Source organism: Pogoniulus pusillus, chromosome 5 (assembly GCF_015220805.1).
Source record: "Pogoniulus pusillus isolate bPogPus1 chromosome 5, bPogPus1.pri, whole genome shotgun sequence".
NCBI lineage: Eukaryota > Metazoa > Chordata > Aves > Piciformes > Lybiidae > Pogoniulus > Pogoniulus pusillus.
In genome coordinates, this window is record NC_087268.1 from 830,220 (window position 1) to 857,432 (window position 27,213).

General features: G+C 50.0%; 2 protein-coding genes across 6 annotated transcripts in view; one reads left to right on the forward strand and one right to left on the reverse strand.

Moving 5' to 3' along the window:
* MAN1A2 (mannosidase alpha class 1A member 2) overlaps nt 1-11,030 on the reverse strand; it is a 71,319-nt gene extending 60,289 nt beyond the window's left edge. Inside the window, exons 1-2 of one of the 2 annotated variants that reach the window (XM_064142984.1) lie at nt 10,727-11,030; nt 10,166-10,342 (exon numbers count right to left, since the gene is read on the reverse strand). Coding sequence is in view for 1 of the 2 variants with exons in the window: in XM_064142983.1 (XP_063999053.1) it covers nt 10,166-10,473 (308 nt within the window). In the remaining variant the exon portion in view is untranslated. Of the gene's footprint in view, nt 1-10,165 lie in introns of both variants that reach the window. The other variant, XM_064142983.1, reaches the window with a different exon arrangement.
* A 257-nt stretch (nt 11,031-11,287) lies between these two features.
* Nucleotides 11,288-27,213, forward strand: part of CD86 (CD86 molecule) — a 65,304-nt gene continuing 49,378 nt past the window's right edge. For all 4 annotated transcript variants that reach the window (XM_064142986.1, XM_064142988.1, XM_064142989.1 and 1 more), the window contains exons 1-3: nt 11,288-11,374; nt 14,830-14,923; nt 23,627-23,678. In XM_064142986.1, coding sequence (XP_063999056.1) covers nt 14,897-14,923; nt 23,627-23,678 — 79 coding nt within the window. In that variant the 5' untranslated portion in view covers nt 11,288-11,374; nt 14,830-14,896. The remainder of the gene's footprint in view (nt 11,375-14,829; nt 14,924-23,626; nt 23,679-27,213) is intronic.

Below are 27,213 nucleotides of genomic sequence, written 5' to 3' on the forward strand. Positions count from 1 at the left end.
CCAGGCACTGCTAAGAGCCCAGCCCTATCCTCTTGACACCCTATCATTTACATAGGGGATCTTCTCAATGCTTAGCACTCTCAATTTGCTCTTAATCCACACGTAAGAGCTGCAGGTCTCTCAGCTTCTCCTCACAGAAAAGACATTCCAGTCTCCTCAGCACCTCTGTGGCCCTCCATTAGACTGTCTCCAGTAGTTTCCCATCCCTCTTGAACAGGGCAGCTCAGAATGGGACACAATCCTCCAGGTGTGGCCTCCCCACGGCAGAGTAGAGGGGAAGAACCTCCCTCAATCTGCTTGCCACATCACATTCTTCTTAACATGCCCTGTTCTGGGGCACATTATTGGCCTTCCTGGCCACAAGGGCACACTGCTACCTCAGTTACTAGCCTTGAAGTTTTCTATGCGGGTACTGAAACGACAGCAGTGACAGAAGATTATCCACTTCATCGAGCAGTTTATAGACACGACAGTAGAGATACATTGGTATCCTTCCATAAGTGTCAGTCCCTCAATCAAAGGGAGTTCCCAGACATGATCTAATTTTTGGAGAAGTATCTGCCATAAGCATGACAGCTCCTGTAGCACAGTTCAGGTCCCTTCCATCATCTGGGACGTGAGCGAGTAACTCATTTCACAGAGAAACAAGCAGAACATTCACACTCAAGAACTTTGCAGTCAGATCAGTCTCACAAGTGTTAGCAAATGTAACTTATTTATTGAAGGCAGTCATTTGAGGAGGAAGTTGTTGGCAGAGAGAGTGATTGGCATTGGAATGGGCTGCCCCGATGGTGGTGTCACTGTCCCTGGAGGTGTTGAAGCCAAGCCTGGCTGGGGCACTTAGTGCCATGGTCTGGTTGATTGGCCAGGGCTGGGTGCTAGGTTGGAGTGGATGAGCTTGGAGGCCTCTTCCAATCTGGTTGATTCTATGATTCTATGGCTGATGTGATCTTCCCCTTTCCACTGAAGGACTTAAGGGATATGGCACTCTGACAGCTGAGATGTTTTACTTACCCTCTGTGTGTATCTTCAATTTGATGCAATAAAAAGTAAGCCAGCTTAGTTTGATTTAGCACCAGCAGCCACCTGCTCAGAAGAGGCCTGACTGTACACTTCAGCAAGTCCCAGGGGAAAATGGTAGAAAAATCACTGAGAGGGAGAAGCTACTTATGCAGCTTGCCTGTGCAAGCTTCAAATGCCTTGCTGGCCTACAAACAGTGCTAAATCTCATCTGAGATGAATGTCATCTTGCAAAGTCTTCCAAGCAGCTATGAGCACATATTTAATGTGAAAATTGACATTTCTGCATGCTGGTGTTAACAGACACAAAGTAATCTCATTTAACAGCTTTTAAAACTTTATACTGCAGGAAGACACTTTTATCTATGTGCCCCCTTAAAGAGGTGATTTTGCTCATGCCATGCTGATCAGATTACAAAATGCTAAGCTATATGGAAACCTCAAACACAGTTTCTCAGACAGAATTGCAGAAAACAGCCACCTGTCTAAAGTAAGCCTCAATGGCAGCAGCAGGGCAAAGAGCTGGAGAACCTCCTACAAAATCCTCTGGTGGCTTAAGGAACATTTCTAATGGAAAAGATCTTTAAGATCATGAAAGAGTTGGGGCTGTGCAGGCTGGAGCAGAGGAGGCTCCCAGGTGACCTTCTTGTGGCCTGCCAGCATCTGAAGTGGGCTACAAAAAAGCTGAGGAGGGACATTTGAGGCTGTGAGGGAGTGCCAGGAGTGGGGGGAATGGAGCAGAGCTGGAGGTGGGGAGATTCAGCCTGGCCATGAGGAGGAAGCTGCTGAGCAGGAGAGTGGTGAGAGGCTGGAGTGGGTTGCCCAGGGAGGTGGTTGAGGCCCCATGGCTGGAGGTGTTTGAGGCCAGGCTGGCTGAGGCTGTGTGCAGCCTGCTCTAGGGTAGGGTGTTCCTGGCCATGCTAGGGGGGTTGGAACTGGCTGCTCCTTGTGGTCCCTTCTAACCTGCCTGATTGTATGATTCTGTAAATCCCCAGGTCTTTCTCTGCTGTGCAACTTTCCAGCCACTCTTCCCCAAGCCCAGAGAATTCATGGGGTTGTTGTGGCCCAAGTGCAAGACACTTTTTCTTACTGAAGCTCATAAATTGCCCTCAGCCCATGAATGTAGCATGTCCAGGACCTTCTCTAGAGCTTTCTACCCTCAAGCAGATCTACACTCTCTTGCAGCTTAGTGTTACCTGAAAACTTACTGTGGGTGCACTCAACCCCCTTGTACAGCTCACTGATGAAGAAAGGCCTTACAGAAGTTTTACTCTGTGCCCACATGCAGTCACAGTTCAATGGTGCTGGAAGTATCTACACCTACAAGGCATGTCACCAGACTTGTAACCAGTTTGATGTCCATTTCTTGTATGAAATAAAAAGCTGTCATTCAGAGCTAGCTGAGCAGGCTCAAAAAGTCTTCCAGGAAAGACAGGCAGTGCCCTTCGCAGAATCACAGACTGGCAGGCACCCAAAAGGACCTCCAGAGACCATCCAGTTCAAACCTCTTGCTAAAGCAGGGTCACTCAAAATGTTATTACAGGAGATAATCAAAAGATTGGTGAGTTCTTAGTGTGCAATATGCCCATAACTAACCATGCTGCTCACTACTGCCTACACTGCTACCATCAAGCAGAAACTCACATTTTCACTCAAGTTCTTCTGAGATTTTACATCTACAAAACTCCAAATGAGGTGAAGTGCTCCTGCCTCTCACTCACTAGCTGCCCAAATCCAGCCAGTAAACTTTCTGAAGCCTCTCCATGGCTGACTGTTTTCTAGCATGTAGACAAAGAGTAGATCATGCAGAAAAGAAGTTAAAACTTGGTGCACTTTTTTGTCAAACCTGGAAAGGATGAGAGCAGAACACCAGCATTTGGCTCCTCTCTTTCCTAACAGAGGAAATACTTTGACAAACTGGAGGATGGAATCATAGAATCAACCAGGTTGGAAGAGACCTCCCAGCTCAGCCAGTCCAACCTAGCACCCAGCCCTGCCCAATCAACCAGACCATGGCACTAAGTGCCTCATCCATTTAGGACAAGCAGCAATGGGTGTAAGCTGCAGCACAGGAGGTGCTGCCTCAACACAAGGGGGAACTTCTTTGCTGGAAGGGTCCCAGAGCACTGGCACAGGCTGCCCAGAGAGGCTGTGGGGTCTGCTTCTGTGGAGCCTTTCCAGGCCTGTCTGGATGTGTTCCTGTGTGCTCTGTGTTAGATAGGATTGTCCTGCTCTGGCAGGGGCTTGGACTGGATGCTCTCCTTGGGTCCCTTCCAACCCCTGACATCCTGTGAGCCTATGTGGTGCCCCACAGGCTCGCAAAGCTAACTCGTTCTGTACAGCTCTATATTTAATGTCATTCAGCTCTAGAGCAGCACCACTGCAGCGTGGAAAATCCTGTGATCTGTGATCCAGCCTTTTCTTGAACACCTCTGGGGCCGGCAGCTCCACCACCTCCCCAGGCAGCCCATATCAGTGGCAAATCACTCTCTCTGTGACAGCAACAAGACCTGAAGAAAACAGTACCCTACATGTGATGCATGCTGCTCAGCAGATGGGGTGAGGGACGTCTAGACAGATGGTCTAGAATTTGCATTTTGCCATGCAAAGATGAAAGAGCTTCTCAGCCTACAACATAACACACTAACTGCAGCAGAACCTCAGAAATAATACAAGAGAGTATCTCTCCCACAGTCTTGTACATGCCCAGTCCTGAATTTCAGGAGAGATTCAAATGGAGTTTACAGGTATCCTGTGGCAACTCCAGAAGGAACCGAGAGATTTCAAACCCCTATAACATGCTCAAGTACAAAGCATCATTTCTCAATCCTCTTCTCAACCCTGAGTCCAGAATAGAAAATGACATCTTCTACTAGGAACTCCACCTGAGAAAAGTCTCCAGGAAAGATGGGCACTACCCTCTGCAGAATCAGACTGGTAGGCACTGAAAAAGATCTCCAGAGATCGTCTAGTTCAAACCTCTAGCTAAATCAGGCAGGTAGCTCAGGAATGTGTTCAGGTAGGTCTTGAAAGTCACCAAAAAGACAACTTCACAACCTCTCTGGGCAACCTAGTCCAGCATACCAGTACACTCCCAGGAAAGGTTTTCCTTATGAAATCACCTCTACTCAAATTGGTGTCCACTGCCTTTTGTCCTACCCCTGAGGACCATGAAAAAGAGCCCAGACCTACCTCTTGAGCCCCACGCTTTAGATATTGAAAGGCACCGATAAGATCCCATCTCAGTCTGCTTTTCTCCAGGCTAAGCAGCACGAGGTCTCAGCCTTTCCTCACAAAGAGACATTCCAGTTCTCTCAGCATCTTCTTGGCCTTCTGTTGGACTCCCTGCAGTAGTTCCTATTCTCTCTTAAACTAAGAAGCCCATAAAAAGACACAATACTCCAGATGTGGCGTGCCCAGGGCAGAGTAGAGGGGGAGGAGAACTCCCTCGACCTGCTGGGCACTCTATTCTTAATGCACCCCAGAGAATACCATTGGCCTTCTTAACCATTGCTGTCTCAAGGGCACTTTGCTGGCCACAAGCACTTGTTGGTCTTTCTACCCAGAGCTGCTTTAGAGCAGCTCAACCCTAACCTGCACTAGTGCAGGGTTATGTCTTCCCTTGTTGGACTTGATGAGGTCCCCCTTTGCCCAGCTCTCCATCCTGTCCGCATCTGTCTGAATGATGCCACATCCTGATAGGTTGTCAGCCACTCCAGTTTTTAGCATCACCAAACTCGCCTTGACTACACTGTCTCCTTATCCTGGTCATTGATTAAGATAACAAGGATGCTGCCCTTGAAAAACTTCTTTGCCCTAGACATAGGAGGTGTTTCTGAACTCTGACATGGAACATACTACTCCTGTCCTCTTCAGATCCACAGGTGTCACCATGAGGACCTCCCATCTCCTGCATGTAGCACTCTAAAAACTCCTTGCTTCTAGACACTTCCTGATCTAGAGTAGGGTGTCCCTACCCATGCTAGGGGGTTGGGAGTAGATGATCCTTGTGGTCCCTTCCAACCCTGACTGATTCTATGAAGCACCTTAAACTCAGAGACTGTGGAGTCTGCTCTGAAGACGGGTTCAGCTCCATGCAACAGTGCTGCCATTTAAGCCTTCCCAGAGGCCACAAGCCCAACAGAACAGAGTTTAAGATGCTTTCCCCACCTCCCCTTCTCCCTGCAAGGAAAATTTAGGCAGAAGAGTAAAAAGGGGTAAACCAACCCAAGAACAGCCTTGCACTGATTTGAAAGTTAAAAGGAAAACCTTAACAACAAATAGAAGTCATTTAAGGCAAGGGAAGGTTACAGAGATATATGTATCTGTTCCCTTATATAAAACCAGGCTGGATGGCAGTGGGTTATCTGGATTGAGATGCATTCTCCTTGGATGCAGGCCCTAACAACATGAGGTAGCAGGTCTGGCCACGTGCTTAGCCTGGCTACGTGGGTAACAGGAATAGCAGCAGCAAGGAGATTGCAGAGGCAAAGGCAGGAGCAAGACAGTGAGCAGGAACTTGACAGCCTCTTAAATAGGGTTGTGGACAGGAGGTGGGAGTGGGGTGAACTTTGACCTGGGGGGTCCTCCTCCCAGAAGCCGCCAGGTTTCCCTGCCCACCTGAAGGTTAGGTTTCCAGACCACTCCTTCACCCCAGACGGGCTTAACTTGGAACAAATACGAAAGCCTGCATGGAGCACGATTTGAGGCCCAGACACTCCAATGCCTCCTGATTCTTCAGAGGATAAAAACAACAGGTTCTCTGGACCACAACAAATACCCTTCCTTACACTAATGACCTGTGCCTAAAAGAAAGGTGGGAAAGGAAGATGAGAATGTTGAATGCATTTTCATACTTGATGGCATGGCAGAGGATGACAAGACATACTAAGGAATAAAGGTTAAATCATCTCCTATGTTCACCCTATGACAAAGGCATACAGACCAGAGAAGATAAAGGTACTCAAAAGAAGCATATTAAGTCTTTTATCAAAAATGTAAAAAAATAAAAGGAAGAAATTAAGACTGAAAGCTCTTCAGACTCATTTTTGCTGCCTTCAACCTCCTTAGAGACAGCAGCTGCTACTGTCACAGAAACAACATTATACTGAGCAACAGCAGAAAGAGCACTTTTAGACTATTGGGCATACAGCTTGCTGATCCACAACTGGTCATATTGGACTCCTGAGCTTACACCTTTGTTTCTCTGAAGCTAGCTGTGCTAGGCACAAGGGCATGCTCTGCTCTGAACTATACTTATTCACATGCAGAGGCCAAAGCAGCTGAGTAGCCAGTTGTAGCAGCAGCTTTTGCAATCAAACTGATGCTCTGATGCTTGTGGGATGTTTAAATACAGGTAGGAATTACGACTTGAAGTCATACATGAGAATTTAGCTGAAGATACAACTCTGCAAACTTGAAAGGGATGAATTTTTGGTACAAAAGTAACCCAAATGCTGTCACAGAAGTGGCTTTGCAGCTTTGAGCTCATAAAATTACATTATTTGTTGCTTCTGAGATTAACCTGCTGTTACCACAGAAATGATCTCGCCTTTGTCAAGAGCAGCTGCTTGACACATCATTACAGAAAGAAATCTGCTCAACTTTCCTATTACAGATAATCTTTGCTTTTTTTATCTGATAAATCAAAGAGATTAGAGAGCATCTGCTTTTTCATTCCTTTACAACATTTTGTTGTGGCTCTCTAGGTATCCTTGAGACCTATTCCTGAAGGAAAAAATACCCAAGAGAACTGGAAAGGAGCTGGCTAGTGAGAAACACATTAAGTGTGGCAGAAGAGATGCAGAAGTTGTGAGAGAAGTGACAGTTAACTAAAACCATGTAACAAATTGTGAGTGCTGCACAAGTTTGTTTGTCAAAACATGTCTCCAGAACTCTGCTGCTCTCATTACAGTGTCTCTGTGGTACCCTGTTTCAAATGGAGAGAAATTCACTTCTGGGAGTGAAATTGGTCTTCAAGAGCATGTGTATGCATGTATCTTCAAGACCTGGACTTGAAGTCTTTTCCACTCACCCTTCTCCCAGAGGCAAATTCTGTGGTACACCTTTCCAGCACTACTAACAAGGGGTGGATTCAATGATCTTCAAGGCTTTTTCTAACTGAAACCATTCCATGGTTCCATAATCCACTCCCCTTGCATTACTCTTCAAGTGCCCACAAAGAGCTGGCCTGGGAAAGAACAGCTAAAACGAGTATTAACTTGCACTGCAGCCCATCAACTTCCCAGAATACAAATGATTGGTTTAGTCCATATTCTAAACACACTCTTACAAGAAAGCTGGGGATTTTTTTTTTGGTTGATCAATAAGGACATTAATCCTTGAAAAAATATTTAAGAATATCAGAAAGGGAGTGTCAGTCCCTTTTTTCTGCCTGAAAGGGGAGGAGGAGAGGGGCAGAATGCTGTAAGAAAACAGGTTAATGGAAGGTACAAAATTAATGTTGCTAAGAGGTAACTACTGTAAAAAAAATATTACTGTTAAACATTCAAGAATGTCAAGAGAGCCCAAGGGAAGAGGTGGGGAAGCAATGTGAAGAATACAGAGATGATACTCAGCACTGCTCAGGCCACACCTTGAGTGCTGTGTCCAGTTCTGGGCTCCTCCATTGCAGAGAGATGTTGCAGTACTGGAAGGTGTCCACAGGAGGGCGACAAAGCTGTGAGGGGCCTGGAGCACAGCCCTGTGAGGAGAGGCTGAGGGAGCTGGGGGTGTGCAGCCTGCAGCAGAGGAGGCTCAGGGCAGAGCTCATTGCTGTCTGCAGCGAGGCTGTAGCCAGGTGGGGTTGGGCTCTGCTGCCAGGCCCCCAGCAACAAAACAAGGGGACAACCTAACACCAGCAGAGTAACAGACACTTGCCTTTGCTCTTTGACTGTAAAATGAATAAAGTGTTCCATCTCAAACAGAGATAACAAACAATCCAGAATTCACTTTTTTGAGATCCTATTCTGTCAAAGTCTTTGCAATCCAGGAGCTGGAATTCAGCAATGAGAATGGCAACAGGTGTTTTAAGGAAAGCAGTCACCATATCAGCTCCAAGCTAGCAAATACCCTGTTGATAAGCCTACATGGTAAGGAAAAAAACCCAGCAACACCAAACACATAACTTTGCTTCACAATGCATATGGTGGCATTCACACAGGTGTCTTACAACCAGGCTAAACATTCAGGCTTTTAGCAGCTAAGAAATCCTTGAAGTAATCCAATGGCTTGCAGGGTTACACCAACAGGAATGGTATCTATTCTGGTTCAAATAACTCAAAAGTGGATCACAAGAAAATGCACGTGACAGAGTATTTTGGTTCAGGGGGCAGCACACGAACAGTTTATTGAAGAACTATGGGAGAGTTAACTGGTAACAGGATAAACACTTCAGGAACAGATCCCGAGCAAGCCAAATGCCTTTAGCTCTAACAGTTCCAAGCTGCTGCTTATCTACAGATGGCAGGCAAAAATGGTAAGCACTCCAGTACTAAAGCTGTAGCCTCAGTAATTAAAGAGGAAACCTGAAAAGGACCCACATAAGTAGATTAACCAAGAGCATCACTCTAGAAGTATCAGTAAATTCCTTTTCCTATTGCCCATCTACTGAGCAACACAAGGTGCTAAAGTCCCAACTGGAGTCTGGAAGATTCCCAAACACTTTCTGTCTCAGCTGCCTTTTGTTTTAGCACCTGATTACTACCTGCATCTTCCCACAGTATCTGGGGAAGCTGAGAAATAAGATGATGACATGAAAGATGAGAACTTCAAGAGTGTATTAGAGTGACTAAAGCTATGTTTTGTGCAGCATTTAACTGCACCAGCAATCAACACAGGAGAAGTCTTTGTTAAACATGAAGCATTCACGCCCTTTCAGTTAGGGAAAAACAGCTCATGCTAAGTGCCCCAAGACACCTAGCAGCTAAGATACCTCACAGAAAAATACTACTCAGGTAGTCTTCCTAACAGATGAGTAAATAAGAGGCAGTTACATCCCCTCCTTTTAATCCAGTGTGAATAACCTTCAAATAGTTCTTCTATCATATTAATAGGCCATATTTTAAACTGTTCTCCAAGGAACACTCTCAGCTTAAGTAACCTTTCTTTCAAATTTACTGTGTTACTGATTTGAGGATGGAAGAGCATGCATTTTATCACTCACCACAGAATCAGTCAGGGTTAGAAGGGACCACAAGGATCATCTAGGGCCAAACCCCCTGCCACGGGCAGGGACACGCTAGCCTAGAGCAGGCTGCCCAGAGTCTCATCCAGCCTGGCCTTAAACACCTCCATCATCATCGCCGCCACCACCACATTTTACACAGCTTTGACAGCCGAGTGGTCAGCTTCACTGTGTGGTTCACAGGTAGGATTTAAGCAATTAAAGTATGCTGAAAGCAAACATACTGCATAACCCTCACTGAAGTGGTTTAATCTCAGGTTTGAAGGCTTAACTTCACATGACTCAGTCTTGAACACTTAGAGGCTTGCACCATACAAAGCTTTACAGGGCCCCAAAACGCTATCAACAGCATGACATTTACCCTTGTCACCCCTAATAACTATTTTACCTCCCATTTCTTTACACTGGCAACCACAAATAAGGAACTTAACCACCAGCACCACCAACTGTTTCGAGCAGTAGTACAGGAAATGATTTCAAGGGCCAGGAAAGGTAATTGTGCCTCCTACACCAGTTCTGCCACCTGTACGTCATGGGCTGGCAGCCTCTCGGTCACAAGCATGAAGTCTCAGTCAGATCTTAGCTCTTGCCACACTGTTTTTAGCGTAATGCACACAAAGCTACAGGAAAAAAGGCAGCGGTTTCCCAGGCAGTTTGTGTTCACAAACACCATTAACTCAACGCCTTTTTTCCCCACAACTGACCAAAGGAACAGATCAAGGTGAGAATCACTTAATCGGTCACCGAAGGAGAACTCCCCGAAGGCTAAATTCGCACTGGAAAAGGAAGCACGGAGCCACAAGCCGAGGACACCAGGCTAGCGCTCCGAAGTTCAACCACGTTGGTAAGCCACAAGGATGTCAGAGCGAGGAGGACCTGTTTTAACAGCTGTCCCTCCCACCCGCTCCTGCTCGCAGGGACACCCGTTGGCCACTTCTTACCAGCGAGGAAAGCACCTACCTGTGCCGGTGCTCGTCGTGCCCTTGCCCGTGGATGAGGAAGCCGCCGAGGTTCTTGTCCCCTTTGCTAGTATCCACGTGTGGAATGAGCACATCCTCCAAACCCAGGTCAAAGCGCTTGTGCTTCGAGGAGTCGGGGAGGAAGAAGAACGCCCCGAAGCACAGGGTGATGAAGGCACTAAGAATAAGGAGCAGGATAAATTTTTCGGAGAGTCTCAAGGTAGCCCTGTGGTGCGGGAAAGCGGAGGCCCCCAGGTTCAGGGGGGGCAACCTCCGCCCGGAGAGCGGCAGCAGGGCGGGAGTGGTCATCCTGCCGCTAAGGGACTGGCCCGGCGGGGCTCGGCTCGGCCCCTCAGCCCCTGCGGAGGGCGGCCCTGGGAGCTCGGGCCCAGCTCGGCTCGGTCGCCTCCCGGCCCGGCGCGGGGGCTGGGGGCGGCTTCACCATTCTCGCCACGGGCGCCGGGCCGCGTCCTCCGGCGGGGGAAGGGAGAAAGGGAAGGGAGGGGGGGCTGGGCCGCCCTGACGGCCCCCGCCCCCCCAGGGGGTTCGGCCGCCCTACTACCTGCGCACCCCCTGCTTCCCTTCCCTAGCTCCGAGGCCAGCAGGGCCTGAGCAGGCGGCTCCGGTCAGCGGCGCTCCCCGAGCTCCGCGGCCCCTCGGCTGCGGGACACCACCGGCAAGCAGCAGCAAGCTGCTGAGGAGGGCCCGGCCTAGCTCTCGGCGTCCCTCTGCCCGCCTCCCCTGAGCCGGGCAAGGCGGAGGCTCATGCCCACCGCGCCGCCCCGCTGCAAACGACGCCGGGAAGGGCCACCGCAATTTCACTCCGGACCCCTCTTCCCTGCGCCCACTGCGCCTGCGCGGCAGCGGCGGGCGGCGCAAGCGCACAGGGCGCGAGGTCCGCGGGCAGCCGCTGTGGGCCGAGCTGGGCTCTGGGGAGCGTGGGGCGGGCGGAGGAGGGAGCCTGCCCGCCCGGTCCCCGCGGAGGCGGAGGCGGAGGCGGAGGGAGCGCCGTCGGGCGCAGCGCGGCGTTCGTGGCGCCCCGGCGCTGCGCCCTGCGGGAGCGGTGTGTGCCCGCACCGCTGCGGCAGCGGCTGGCCTGGCTGCTGCGCCGCGCAAGTGGCGGCGCCCAGGGCGCCTACCCTCCAGCGTGTGCTTTCCCCGGCGAGACCGAGACGGGCTGGAGAGCTGGGCAAAGGCAGACGTGGAGAGGGTCAGTAAGGGCGAGTGCGGAGTCCTGCACCTGAGGAGTAGTGAGCCTCCGCATGAGCACGGGTCAGGGGCTGGCCTGCCGGAGAAACGCCTGGAAACGCGGGAGCACGAACTCCTCTGAGCCAGCCCCCTGCCCCCAGAGCCAGGGCGGCAAATGGCCTGAGGGAGGCCGCACCTGGCCTATCGTCTGCAGCTGTGGGCTCCCCGGTTGAAGAGAGACAGGCCAAGAGAGACGCTGCGGGGCCTGGAGCATGCCTGTGAGGAGCAGAGGCTGAGATAGGTGGGGCTGTTTAGCCTGGGGAGGAGCAGGCGGAGAGGATCTTGGTGCCGATGTTTATCAAAGGGATGAAAGTCAAGAGCCTGGGGCTGGGCCCTTTGCAGTGGTGCCCAGTGATAGGACAAGCGGCACTGAGCACAGACCAGAACACAGGAGGCTTCCAAGTGTTCGTAAGGGAAAAAAGTCTTCCCTTTGAGGGTGCCCAAACACTGCATCAGGCTGCCCAGAGAAGCTGTGGAGTCTCCTCTGGAGAGCCTGGGCACAGTCCTGTGTAATCTGCTTTGGCAGAAGGGGTTGGTGACCACCAGAACCCTGTCCGACCCCTACCCGCCTGTGATCCTGGGAGAAAAACCACCACAGAGCCCTGTGAATCACCCCAGGGAACCATGAAAGAAGCTCCCACCGAGAGATAATAGCTGTCTCTAGCATGGCAGGCACCTGAGAGAGCTGCCTGCAGCTCTAATAGGAGCACTCACCAGTCCCCCAGGAAGGTGCCAGGCTGTGTGTCTTCCTCGGGGGTTATGTTCATCTGCCCAAGGAATCAGCCTGGGTAGTGGAGTATGCTCCCTGGGGCAGCTCTCCTGAGACAGCTGAGGGCTGAGATGCTTAAGATCATGAAGTCCAGCCATTAACTCAGCACTGCTAGGCCACCGTTAAAGCCTGTCCCTCAACATCACATCTGTACACCTTTTAAATCCCTCCAGGGAGGGTGACTCTGCCACTTCAGCACTTTGAGGGTGGCAGAGCACTGAAACACACTGCCTAGAGAGGTTTTGGGGTCTTCATCTCCAGAGGCATTCCAAACTTACCTTTATGTGTTCTCGTGTGATTTATTCCGGGTGATCCTGTGATAGCAGGGAGTGTTGGACTACTCCCTGCCATCTATCTGTGGTTCTGTGATGCCCTGGGCAGCCTGTTCGTAAAAGCAGGAGGAAGAACAGGTTAGTTCGACCTGCTAAGTGAGATTTAGCCAGACTGGAGAGGATTTCCAGGGTGGAAGGCACCATCCCCAGACCATGGCAGGACTGACAGGATGAGAACAGCGTGGCAGTGGCAGGCAGGAGCTTCTTGCAAGGAACCCCTTGAGCCAAGCTCCAGAAGAATGAGGAATCCAGACTTCAAGTGTAAATACACAAATCCCGAGCGAAAGCATGAGGCATGTGTCCTGCAGAAAGACAGGGCAGGCACAGAGCCAAGAGTGGCTTCCACTGTCACTAGTGGTGCCAGTGCCCATGACTGGAGTGCTGCAATGGGCGATGATGCTGGTGAAAGGCCTGGAACACAAACCCTGTGAGGAGAGGCTGAGGGAGCTGGGGGGGTGCAGCCTGCAGCAGAGGAGGCTCAGGGCAGAGCTCATTGCTGTCTGCAGCTGCCTGCAGGGAGGCTGTAGCCAGGTGGGGTTGGGCTCTGCTGCCAGGCACCCAGCAACAGAAGAAGGGGACACAGTCTCAAGCTGTGCCAGGGCAGGTCTAGGCTGGATGTTAGGAGGAAGTTGTTGGCAGAGAGAGTGATTGGCATTGGAATGGGCTGCCCAGGGAGGTGGTGGAGTCACTGTGCCTGGAGGTGTTGAATCCAAGCCTGGATGAGGCACTTAGTGCCATGGCCTGGTTGACTGGCTAGGACTGGGTGCTAGGTTGGGCTGGCTGAGCTTGGAGCTCTCTTCCAACCTGCTTGATTCTATGATTCTATGATCTGGTAAACGAAAATATCTTCAAATATGGTCAAGTCTTCCCTTGCTAAATTGCTTCCACACACAGTCTGAAAAAAGATCAGTCCATCCAGACTTCTGTTCTCCAGTGTTTTGCCCTTTGCTTCACTCTGCCAACTGCTGGTTCTTCTTTTGCTTCACAAGGCTGAGCAGAAGTTTCCAATGTCTCTATCAAGTGTGTCTTTGTGTTCAGCTCACTGCAAAGAAGAGACATTTCTGTAGTTCTTGTAGTTTCTGGTGACCTTTTCAAATTCTAAAGCATCTGTGTATAAACCATGATGGAATTTTTGTATTTCTGCAATTCTGTGCTTGTTTTGATCTCACTACTCTTAAGCAAAGCCTAGGAGTAATTTTTTGTTCTGTGCTGCTGTCATACTGGGCAATATGCAGATCACTGTATGTCTGCCAGTGATTTTCCACGCTGCAGTGGTGCTGCTCTAGAGCTGAATGGCATTAAATATAGAGCTGTACAGAACGAGTTAGCTTTGCGAGCCTGTGGGGCACCACATAGGCTCACAGGATGTCAGGGGTTGGAAGGGACCCGAGGAGAGCATCCAGTCCAAGCCCCTGCCAGAGCAGGGCAATCCTATCTAACACAGAGCACACAGGAACACATCCAGACAGGCCTGGAAAGGCTCCACAGAAGGAGACCCCACAGCCTCTCTGGGCAGCCTGTGCCAGTGCTCTGGGACCCTTCCAGCAAAGAAGTTCCCCCTTGTGTTGAGGCAGAACCTCCTGTGCTGCAGCTTACACCCATTGCTGCTTGTCCTGTGCCAGGGAGCAGTGAGCAGAGCCTGTCCCCCCCTCCTGGCAGCCCTCAGATACTGATAAACATTGATCAAATCCCCTCTCAGTCTTCTTTTCTCCAGACTGAGCAGCCCCAGGTCCCTCAGCCTCTCCTCATCAGCCATGCCCTCCAGTCCCCTCATCATCCTCCTGGCCCTCTGCTGGACCCTCTCCAGCAGATCCCTGTCCCTCTGAAACTGGGCAGCCCCAAACTGAAGGCAGTATTCAAGATGAGGTCTCAGCAGGGCAGAGTAGAGGGAGAGGAGAACCTCCCTTGATCTGCTGGACACACTGCTCCTAATGCACCCCAGGATCCCATTGGCCTTCTTGGCCACCTGGGCACACTGCTGCCTCATCTTCTGCTCCTCTCTACCACCACGCCCAGCTCCCTCTCTGCCTGGCTGCTCTCAGCCCCTCCATCCCCAGCCTGTAGCACTGCTTGGGGTTGTTGTGGCCAAAATGCAGAACCCTGCACTTGGCCTTGTTCAGTCTCATGCCCTTGGCCTCTGCCCACCCATCCAGCCTGGCCAGGTCCCTCTGCAGGGCTCTCCTACCCTCCAACAGCTCCACACCTGCTCCTAGCTTGGTGTCATCTGCAAACTTACTGATTTCTTCTATTATCTAACATAAACTTGCCTTGGTGTAGCTTGAGACCATTTCCTCAATTTCTATCACTACTTACTAGGGAGAAGAGATCAACACCCACCTTGCTACAGCCTCCAGGTTCACAGTACAGGAAAATCAATGAGCACATGGCAAGCATGGCAGCTGTGCTAAAGGTATGGCCTTCAATTTCTCTGATTTCCCATAAATGTTACGGACTCCATCAATCTCTACTCTTACATAGCAATCCATTCAGCTGTACTTTTCTTGTGCCATCATGATCTTAGAATCTTATAATCGTAGAATCAGTCAGGGTTGGAAGGGACCACAAGGAGCAGCCAGTTCCAAACCCCCTGCCACGGGCAGGGACACCCTACCCTAGAGCAGGCTGCACACAGCCTCAGCCAGCCTGGCCTCAAACACCTCCAGCCATGGGGCCTCAACCACCTCCCTGGGCAACCCACTCCAGCCTCTCACCACTCTCCTGCTCAACAACTTCCTCCTCACAGCCACTCTCACTCTCCCCACCTCCAGCTTTGCTCCATTCCCCCCACTCCTGTCACTCCCTCACAGCCTCAAAAGTCACTCCCCAGCTTTTTTGTAGGCCCCTTCAGATGCTGGCAGGCCACAAGAAGGTCACCTTGGAGGCTCTTTGATTTAACTTGGTGAATTGAGGAAGCAGAATATTGGGGCAGCACAGATAGTATTTTCTAGTCTCATTGGAGAAACCTCGGTCCTCACCAGCGACTCTCCTCTGCATTCTGCTAATCTAAGAGCTGTTTAAGCAAACAAAAGAGGATGGAATCTGCCAGCCACAATAACTAAAGCTTATCCAGAAAGGGTTATTTCCTTCAGGCAAAATCCAAGCAGAGGACTCCACAGCTGCTTAGGGACACTGAGTAAAACTGAGGACAACTGTGAGAAGGTTAATTTTCTTTGAAAGCAGGGGAAATTCAGCTTCAAAAGAGGAAGCTGCTTTTGGATGGAGGGTGCTTTCTGTAAGAAGCATGTACACATTTCTGACAGGAAGGGGTTGATTTTCCATCATCTCTGCTTTCTGCATACAGTGGCAGACGGAGACAATATCCAGCCCTGCAGCTGTGAAGATCTGTAGTGGGGTATTTTGCTGCCTCTGAGACAAGAAGCCTGGATAAAGAAATAAAGTAGGCCCTAGTGTTGTAATAGTGCTGTCAACCATGTGGGTTTACTTTGTGGTTTGTTTGCTAATGATTTGAGCAGTTAATGGGGCAAGGCTTTCTGACTTGACAAGTTAAAAGTAGGAGCATACACCACTAAAAATGTAATTGCTGTTAGTAAAGTGATGCCGCAGTTTCCTTTGTGTCATGGCTACTAATGGTAGCAGCTTCAGACACATCCTTCATTCACCAGAGCAAGTCAGCCCATCTATAGCCCAGTGAGCCAGAGCCCATCCTCTAGTGGCTTCAGCACAATCATTTCCTGATTTCTTGGAGCAGGACACTCAGAATCAGAAAGTAGGTAAAAGGTCCAAAGTGGATCTGGATGGTGTTTTCCAGTTAGGCTTGTTAGAAAGCTGGCAGCCCTAGTTTACAGCAGTAGAGAGGAGAAAGGTTTGTTCTTCCCAGCTACCTTGATTCTGGTGGTTGAAAGGAGGGGCCCAAAACCAAAGGGCAAAACCTCTTCCTTTTACTATTCTAAATCAGTTGATGTGCCATGAGAAGCACTGTGAGAAAACCACTATGTGTCCCCAGAGTGATTTTTGCACTGGAACAGCAAGCAGAAGAGCTTGGATCACAGAATCAAGCAGGCTGGAAGAGACCTCCAAGCTCATCCAGCCCAACCTAGCACCCAGCCTTCGCCAAGCAACCAGACCATGGCACTAAGTGCCTCATCCAGGCTTTGCTTCAACACCTCCAGGGACAGTGACTGCACCACCTACCATTCCAATGCCAATCACTCTCTCTGCCAAGAACTTCTATGAAAAGAGTTCTCAAACACTGCAATATGCTCTCCAGGGAGGCACCTGAGTCCCTTGGAGTGTTCAAAAGGCACAGAGATTTGGTGTTATGGGACATGGTTTAGCACCAGTCTTTGTAAAGTTACATAGCAGTTGGACTGCCTTACAGAACCAGAGAATCACAGGGGCTGGAAGGGGCCTTGAAAGCTCATCCAGTCCAACCCCCTTGCCAGAGCAGGATCCACCTATACCAGATCACACAGGAGTGCATCCGGGCAGGGTTTGGAATATCTCCAGAGATGGAGACTCCACAACCCCCCTGGGCAGCCTGTTCCAGTGCTCTGTCACCCTCACAGGGGAAAAAAAAAAATCCTCATGTTTACTGAAACTTCCTCTGCCTCAACTTCCACACATTGCCCTTAGCAAAATGAATAATCAACATTAATGTTGATATCCAGGCAAAGATTGTTAATAACTGTGAAAATTGTTTGTTGGCCTTACATCTCTCCAGAAAACTTATTTACAGCATTCAAGATGCAGGGGTTTGGATAGTTACACACAGAGGGAACAGGTACAACTAGAGCACATTAAGAAATAGCTAGCAAATGCAAGCATTTAAATTGGAAACAGAATTTTAGTCTCAGTTATAGCTCTTGCCCACCAGGACACTTGAGAGTCTCCGTTCTGCTCCAGAGGCAGAAAAGCACAACAGAGCCTAGTTACAGGATTTCTGAGAGAGAGGCTCTGAATATTTACCCACAGAATTAGCCCCTGACTCATGGGGCTAGCTACTGCTTCAGACAGCACCCAAACACTTTCAGGGAGTTCTGTGGATGCCTTGTCAGTCACTGAGGCTTCTACGTCAAAGGAGGTTGTGGTGAGGCTGGAGCTGGTCTCTTCTCCCCAGTCACTAATGATAGGACAAGAGGAAATGGCCTCAAATTGCGTCAGGGGAGGTTTAGTTTGGCTGTTAGGAGGAAGTTCTTTCCTGAGTGGGTGGTCAGGCACTGGCACAGGCTGCCCAGGGAGGTGGTGGAGTCACCATCCCTGGAGGTGTTTAAGAGGAGAGTGGATGTGGTGCTTGAGGCTATGCTCTGGTGCTGAAGGCTGCTGGGATGCAGGTTGGACTGGCTGATCCTGGTGGTCCTTTCCAAGCATAGTGACTCATAGTGATGAAGTGTTGTGCTGAGGGGTTTGGGTTAGTCAAGGACTTGTCAGTGTGAAACTCATGATTGGACTTGAGGGGCTTGAAGAGCTTTGCCAGTCTAAGGAATTCTGTGATTCTGTAATTCTATGGTCTGGTTGATTGGCCAGGGCTGGGTGCTAGGTTGGACTGGATGAGCTTGGAGGTCTCTTCCAACCTGGTTGATTCCATGATTCTTCCCAGGCTTCACAGAATGCTGGAGAAAGGAGGCAGATGACCTCTGACCTTATCCTGGCCCCTCTGGACAATCTGTGTGTCCCTTCTGTAGCATCTCATCTTGGCAGGCATAGGCAGGATGCAGTAAGGCTGTGAGGCATAACACTGCCAGAAGCAGAGAGCAGTGGCAGCAAGCAGCAGCAGAAGCAAGCAAGCAAGCACGAATACAACAGCAGAGCACCTTGTGTTACCTGCTCATCTCTTTCTATCACTGCAGCCTGAGACTAATGGGCCTTTGGACACAGATTAGCCAAGCAGAATGGCAGTTAGCTGAGCTTGAGTGTATTAAGTGAAGCCATAGGCTTACTCTGCCCAAACTTGGGAAAAACATAGGCCTTACATGAGGCAGCCACAGGTGCAAGCCAACTGTATGTACTTTGTTCACCACAGGATGTGGACAGGAGCAAAACAAGTCTCATTTTGGTTTGTAAAGACCTTTAACATTGAGTCCAACCATTAAGGGTTTGTTTCACTAACTTTGAGGCAAGCTGGAAAAGGAGGAGAGACGTCACCCGATGTGCTGATTGTGATGCAGAAGTGGTTCAACCAACTTGCCAACTCTATGCTTGGGTGTAGCTTAGAGTTTGGAAAGATATGTCAGCCTGACCTGTCCTTTAGGTGGAACTATGAATAGACACCACAGCTAATCTCAAAGAATATCTTATTCTGGTTGGTGATGTTTTTCCCCTCCAAGTTCCCCCTGCAGTTTCACTTGCATGGAGTGTACATTCATGCCATATGAGTTGTGCTGTGGGGCTGTGTGTGGTTAGGCAGTTGCTCTTGCTTTCTGTCACAGGTACCTGCCCTGTTCTGCTAGTTTGAGCCTAGCTGACTTCTGGGAGGGCTGTTGTGTTTCTCTATCACTTTTTCACTTGTCTGTGTCTGTCTCTAGCTGTATAGATTGTAAATACCTGCTTGGGTATTGTGCTAAGCTGTACATAGAAAGCTTCATTCCATTTCCAGCAGCTGAATCTACTCTGGGTGATTTTCTTAAGTGTGGGGGTGTGGGTAACACCCAAACCATCACATCCTTATTTTGGCACTTCAGCATGGGGCAAATTAAATTTGATTGTTAATTAACTCACCTAATTCTTCTCACCAAAATATTGCAGCTAGCTTCAAAGTAGCACAGGGTGTAAGGGATCATTTTCAAGCCCTAGGTCTTCAAACTGCTCCCATCTCATGGATTATCTCTGGCACCATCACAAGGTGCCACTTCCAAAGATGGATGCAGCCAACATGTGAGCAATCATCCAAATTGGAGCAGAGTGTTCATGCACAGCTCATGGCCCTGGAGAGGGCAGGTTGGTTTGCACCATTTGCCAGCAGCAACGTCTAACTTTCCTTTCTGAGCAAGTCCTTTTGGAGGCTCAGCAACTGTGGGACATAACCAGAATTTCAGTGGCCTGCAGAGAGAAAAGAGAATAGCCTACAGCAGTGTGTTGAATGTGACAAAGAAACGGTGTACATAACCAGCATAGAGACTTTGTAATTCTCCTCAGTCTTCTGGTTCATGGCTACAAAGATTTTCATTTGCTGCTAAAAGTCAGCTTGGAAAAAATTGAATAGAAGCTGCTTGCAAGCACTGAAGTTTTAGTGGTCAGGTTCATTTTAGCACCAGAGTTGGTAGAGTTAGCTAATGGTGGGACGTGATCATAGAATCATAGGTTCATAGAATCAACCAGGTTGAAAGAGACCTCCAAGCTCATTCAGTCCAACCTATCACCCAGACCTGGCCAACCAACCAGACCATGGCACTAAGTGCCCCAGCCAGACTTGGCTTCAACATCTCCAGGCACAGTGACTCCACCACCTCCCTGGGCAGCCCATTCCAATGCCAATCACTCTCTCTGACAACAACTTCCTCCTAACATCCAGCCTAGACCTCCCCTGGCACAGCTTCACACTGTGTCCCCTTGTTCTGTTGCTGGGTGCCTGGCAGCAGAGCCCAACCCCACCTGGCTACAACCTCCCTGCAGGCAGCTGCAGGCAGCAATGAGCTCTGCCCTGAGCCTCCTCTGCTGCAGGCTGCACACTCCCAGCTCCCTCAGCCTCTCCTCACAGGGCTCTGCTCCAGGCCCCTCCCACCAGCTTCCTTGCCCTTCTCTGGACACCTTCCAGGGACTGACCCCACCTGGCTACAGCCTCCCTTCAGGTAGTTGTAGACAGCATAATCCTAAAGGTCTTTTCCACCTAAACCCATGCTGTGGTGAGCAGCTCTGTATAAGGCAGGTTGCATAACAGAAGCAGCTTGTCAGCCTCACGACCTCCCTCTGAACAGAACGTGGCTGCCCACTGCTCTCGTGGAGTTCTTCTGCACACAGCCATCCCCAACAACTACCTTCTCCTGGAAGACAACAGCCAGGAAACCCTGTGGGATCCTTTTAGACTTCTGTCTTCACAGCTGCCAGTCCAACTCATAAAGAATGGCAAGCAGCATGATCTGGTGGTTTTGCCTTGGGTTTTATTTCTCTCACTCACTCTTATTTTCAGTTCTGGTTTTGGTCTTTGCTGCTGTGGGACACTCATTGCTAAACACTCACTACACTCTCTCCACTTAGTTTTCCAGTGGCTAAATTGCTTTAATTTATCCTCTAACACCTCTGCAGTGAATCAAAAAATAGGCCTATGCTTCTTTTTCCCCTCCCACCCCTTTTTTTTTACATGGCTGGAAGCAAAAATTCTTATCCACAAGAGGGAAATACAGCTGTGTAGAAGGAGTTTCTGTAGGTTTTAGTGGCTTGGCACAGGCAATTTTACTCAGACAATCAGTGGTGTGTGTTTTAATAACAGTTGGGCCTAGCCAAGAAGGAAAAGCCCTTGATTAAAGTTCACAGTCTATAGAATCATAGAACCAACCAGGTTGGAAGAGAGCTCCAAGCTCATCCATCCAACCTAGCACCCAGTCCAATCCAGTCAACTAGGCCATGGCACTAAGTGCCTCATCCAGTCTTTTAGAATCATAGAGCCAACCTAGTTGGAAGAGACCTCCAAAATCATCTAGTCCAACCTATCCCAGCCCTGTGCAGTCAACTAGACCAGGCACCTAGAGCAGAAAGACTCATAGAAGCATTTCAGCTGAAAAAGACCTTTAAGTTCATTGAGTCCAGCCATATCTAACTCTACCAAGTCTGGTGCAAAACCATGTCCCTTAGCATCACTTCTCTGTGTCTTTGAAACATCTCCAGGGATGGGGATTCAACCACCTCCCTGGGCAACCTGTTCCAATCTTTGAGAACCCTTTCAGTAAAGAAGTTTCTTCTAACAGCCAAACTAAACATATCCTGGTTCAACTTGAGGCCTCTCATCCTATCACTTATTATTAGGAAGAAGTGACCCACTTTGTTCCAACCTCCTTGTAGAGAGTAAGAAGGTCTTACTTAATTACAACTTACTTACTTACAGCTCTCCTTGTAGAGAGTAAGAAGGTCTCTTTGTACCCTCTTGTTCTCCTCGCTAAACAACTCCAGTGCCCTCAGTAGCTCCTCAAAACTCCAGTTCTCCAGACCCTTCACCTACTCCACTGCTGTTTTCTGGTCCTACTCTGGTCCTCAACATCTCACTTGTAGTGAGGGCTCCAAAACTGAACCAAGTACTCAAGGTGTGGCCTCAGCAGTGCTCAGTCCCCTGGAACAGTCCCTTCCCTAGTCCTGCTGGTCATACTCTTCCTGATACAGGCCAGGATGCTACTGGCTGTCTTGGCCACCTGAGCACATGCTGCTTCTGTTTACAACAATGAATTCTGCACAACCCCTCCCCTCTCTACTGCTACAGGTGGATCACAAATGAAATTATCTATATACCTAGAGGCATTTCATCTTCTTCCTTCCCTTTTCTAAGAAAAGGCAGAAAGAATCTGGTCTGGGAAAACAGAATGTGTTCTTCTGTAGATTAGAGCACATGCACAGAAATACAACAGCAGGCTGAGAGGAAATTACACAGTAGCAGAAGCAGAGGCTCTTGCTCTGAAAGATCCAAGTATCCTTGCCTAAAATAATGCATGACAGAGAATGGGAAGCCATCAGGAAGCTGCACTGCCTGTCAGGGCAGCAGAGACCAATCCTACTGTTCTAAAGTATTGAGAGAACTGAAGTACTTTTGCATCTCCTGTGAGCACAGCCTGAAAGAGTTGGGGCTGTGCAGGCTGGAGCAGAGGAGGCTCCCAGGTGACCTTCTTGTGGCCTTCCGGGATCTGAAGGAGGCCTCCAAAAAAGCTGGGGAGGGACTTTTGAGGCTGTGAGGGAGTGGCAGGAGTGGGGGGAATGGAGCAAAGCTGGAGGTGGGGAGAGTGAGAGTGGCTGTGAGGAGGAAGTTGTTGAGCAGGAGAGTGGTGAGAGGCTGGAGTGGGTTGCCCAGGGAGGTGGTTGAGGCCCCCTGGCTGGAGGTGTTTGAGGCCAGGCTGGCTGAGGCTGTGTGCAGCCTGCTCTAGGGTAGGGTGTCCCTGGGCATGGCAGGGGGTTGGAACTGGCTGCTCCTTGTGGTCCCTTCCAACCCTGACTGATTCTATGATTCTATGAACTGTTCCAGCAAAAGGGTTCTGTGGAGCTGCTTCAGAGAAGAGAGTGAAGGACCTTGGCAGAGCCAGTGTAGAGGCTTCTCTCATGTGTATGGGAAAGCACAGGGAAAACACAAAGGTGCTGCTGAAGTAGAGAGCAGTAACATGCAGGGCCGGCGAGCTGCAAGTCCATTCTCTCACCAGTGCATGGGAATGACGTTTGCCTGCTGACCAGCATTTTAGTTGCTTATACTACATAAACTGAAGCAGCCAGAAGAGTGTTTTGCTTTTAGAATCACTGAATCATAGAACTGTAGAGATTGGAAGAGACCTTTGAGATCATCAAGTAACAATCTTGTGAGGCCATAGCCATTTTTTTCTAAACTGAGAGCAGTTTATCTTGACCACTGTCCCTGGAGGTGTTCAAGCATAGCCTGGATGGGGCACTTAGTGCCATGGTCTGGTTGCTTGGCCAGGGCTGGGTGCTAGGTTGGACTGGATGAGCTTGGAGCTCTCTTCCAGCCTGCTTGGTTCTGTGATTCTATAGGTTCCTGTTACAAAACAGAAGGTCACACACTTCATTGCTTCTGGTAGCTGAGGTCATTGCTCTGTCTCCCCCTCCTCCTCCTTCTATGTCACTCTCTCCTCCCCCTCTACTTTCAATTCCTTCATCTTCTTCCCCATGCTGCCAGACTAAGCATGCTCCTCATTCCTCTTTCCTCTGTGCCAGGCGTTTTGGGCACTCATTTGTGCTGTGCACCTCAGGGGCTCTGTGGTTCTGCCACGGCGTGCCCCGTCTGCGGCACTCTGGCACCATGTCCTCCTCCCTGTAAACCATGGCATGCTTCTCGCTGTCAAAGGCTCTGAAGCACCCAGAAGGCCTGGCACCAGTTCACGGTGAGCTTTGTTTTCTCAATGACCTCTCTTTCTCACTAACCCATCTTGGTTTAACTCTTCTTGGAGAGTGCTGCAGGAGATGCTGCAGCATTTTAAACCTCTAACGTAGTTCTTTCATTCTTCCTTCTTAGAGCATCATGGAGGTCTGCTTGTTCTTCCTTCATGTTGTGATGCTTCTCCCAGGTAAAAAATGTTTTGATCACTTATATCCTGATGTGATTCTTTCTCAGCCAACAAGGAACTAATTGCTTAGGAATTAATAATTGTTGCACAATCAAAGTAATAAAGCCTATATACAACTCCAGGCTGGGCATTGAGTGGCTGGAGAGCAGACCTGAGGAGAGGGACTTGGGTGTGGTAGTGGACAAGAAGCTCAACATGACCCAGCAGTGTGCACTTGCAGCCCAGAAAGCCAAGCAGAGCCTGGGCTGCAGCAGCAGCAGTGTGGCCAGCAGGGCCAGGGAGGGGATTCTCCCCCTCTGCTGTGCTCTGCTGAGACCCCACCTGCAGTACTGCATCCAGCTCTGGAGCCCCCATTGCAAGAGGGCTGTGGAGATGCTGGAGTGTGTCCAGAGCAGGGCCAGGAGGATGCTCAGAGGCTGCAGCAGCTCTGCTGTGAGCACAGACTGAAAGAGTTGGGGCTGTGCAGGCTGGAGCAGAGGAGGCTCCCAGGTGACCTTCTTGTGGCTTTCCAGGATCTGAAGTGGGCTACAAAAAAGCTGGGGAGGGACTTTTGAGGCTGTGAGGGAGTGGCAGGAGTGGGGGGATGGAGCAAAGCTGGAGGTGGGGAGAGTGAGAGTGGCTGTGAGGAGGAAGTTGCTGAGCTGGAGAGTGGTGAGAGGCTGGAGTGGGTTGCCCAGGGAGGTGGTTGAGGCCCCATGGCTGGAGGTGTTTGAGGCCAGGCTGGCTGAGGCTGTGTGCAGCCTGCTCTAGGGTAGGGTGTCCCTGGGCATGGCAGGGGGGTTGGCACTGGCTGCTCCTTGTGGTCCATTCGAACCCTGCCTGATTCTGTATCATGCATGTCTAAATTGTGTGCAGGGACTCTAGCATATGTAGTCAGTACTTTCTCTCTTCACCTTTGTGTCTTTCCAGTATGCTTATTTTATGTTGCTCTTAAATTTCCAGTCTGAATCTATCTTTTAAACTGTGTGTGTATATCACCTGTGTATGTCAGGGAGCAGAGCAATATTAAACTGAGCACTGACAGTTTGATGTAGAGCAATGGGAGTTTCAGGCAGCCGTGGGGATCATTTTGCAGTCTCATACTCTGGAGCAGCAGTCAAAACTTTGCAGCAGAAGAGAGACTCTAAATCTGCCCCTCCTTTTTGAACACAGCTGAGGAATTTGTGTTTTCTGGCACAGAGGAGGACTGCATTCCTCATTCCAAGACAAGCCTGTCCTCCCTGTCCTCTGCCATCTGGAACAGTAGCTAAGTGCACTGATGAAAGCAGGAGAGAAATCCTCCCCTGTGTTATGCAGTTCTGGGTCTCTCTGCATGAAGGTGTAATTGTGGGTGTCAACTATTACTGGTAACCAGGTCAGGGAATCCTAAAATCATTGGGATTGGAAAAGATAGGATGGCAATCACTGCCCTGGTCCTGCTGGCCACGCTAGTCCTGATACAGGCCCCATGCTATTGGCTTTCTTGGCAACCTTGGCACATGCTACCTCATCTACATCTGTCAATCAACAGCCCCAGATTTGCTGGGCCGATCACAGAACACTGTGTTCAGTTTTGGGCTCCCCAGTTTCAGAGGGACAGGGATCTTCTGGAGAGGGTCCAGCAGAGGGCTAGGAGGATGATGAGGGGACTGGAGGGCATGGCTGATGAGGAGAGGCTGAGGGCCCTGGGGCTGCTCAGTCTGGAGAAGAGAAGACTGAGAGGGGATTTGATCAATGTTTATCAGTATCTGAGGGCTGCCAGGAGGGGGGGACAGGCTCTGCTCACTGCTCCCTGGCACAGGACAAGCAGCAATGGGTGTAAACTGCAGCACAGGAGGTGCTGCCTCAACACAAGGGGGAACTTCTTTGCTGGAAGGGTCCCAGAGCACTGGCACAGGCTGCCCAGAGAGGCTGTGGGGTCTGCTTCTGTGGAGCCTTTCCAGGCCTGTCTGGATGTGTTCCTGTGTGCTCTGTGTTAGATAGGATTGCCCTGCTCTGGCAGGGGGTTGGACTGGATGATCTCCTTGGGTCCCTTCCAATCCCTAACATCCTGTGAGCTGTGATTAAACTCTAGATTAATTACACAACAGCATGCACTTGAATTTTTTTCCCACTGCAATGCTGTGTTTATTTTATTGGGAGAATGAACTCAATGTTTAGAACAGAAATGGTGCAGAATCTCTTTTGTGGCAGCACTTCACACCACCACTCAGCATGGAGCTTACAAGAATGGTTTAAAACTTTTGCTTGTGTGGTAGGACCTGTGAGGTCTCTTCCAACCTTGGTGATACTGTGATACTGTGATACTGTGACCTCATTGGAAAACAAAACATAAGAAGAAAAATAAGAAACAGTTTTATGACCAGGACTACGCAATAGTAAGTGTCAGGGTGAAGAATTATGTGTCCTGTCAGACATAATGGAAGAATCTGTGTCCTGTTCAATGTCGTTACTGATGATCTGGAGCAGGGGATTGAGTCCAGCATCAGTAAGTTTGCAGATGACACCAAGCTAGGAGCAGGTGTGGAGCTGCCAGAGGTAGGAGAGCCCTGCAGAGGGACCTGGCCAGGCTGGATGGGTGGGCAGAGGCCAATGGGATCAGACTGAACAAGGCCAAGTGCAGGGTTCTGCACTTTGGCAACAACAACCCCAAGCAGCATTCCAGGCTGGGGCCAGAGTGGCTGAGAGCAGCCAGGAAGAAAGGGACCTGGGGGTGCTGGTAGAGAGGAGCTGCAGAGGAGGCAGCAGTGTGCCCAGGTGGGCAGCAGAGCCAATGGCATCCTGGGCTGGCTCAGCAGCAGTGTGGGCAGCAGGACAAGGGAGGTTCTTCTGCCCCTGTGCTCAGCACTGCTCAGGCCACACCTTGAGTGCTGTGTCCAGTTCTGGGCTCCTCCATTGCAGAGAGATGTTGAGATGCTGGAAGGTGTGGAGAGAAGGGCAGCAAGGCTGGGGAGGGGCCTGGAGCAGAGCCCTGTGAGGAGAGGCTGAGGGGCTGGGGGTGTGCAGCCTGCAGCAGAGGAGGCTCAGGGCAGAGCTCATTGCTGCCTGCAGCTGCCTGCAGGGAGGCTGTAGCCAGGTGGGGTTGGGCTCTGCTGCCAGGCACCCAGCAACAGAACAAGGGGACACAGTCTCAAGTTGTGCCAGGGCAGGTCTAGGCTGGATGTAAGGAGGAAGCTGTTGTCAGAGAGAGTGATTGGCATTGAAATGGGCTGCCCAGGGAGGTGGTGGAGTCGCTGTCCCTGGAGGTGTTGAAACAAAGCCTGGTTGGGGCACTTAGTGCCATGGTCTGGTTGACTGGCCAGGGCTGGGTGCTAGGTTGGACTGGCTGAGCTTGGAGCTCTCTTCCAACCTGCTTGATCCTATGACTCTATGAGAAATGCTGTGGTTCTCATAGGTACTGATGTTTAATGTTGCCCACCCACATCAAAATGTGAATTTCTTCTAGGAACACATTTTCCAGGAGGTTTTCTCTTCCATTCTGCTTTGCAGTGCAGGAATTAGGCTTTAACAGAAAAATAATTTTGGCTTTTGATTACAGATCTGAGCATTTAGTGAT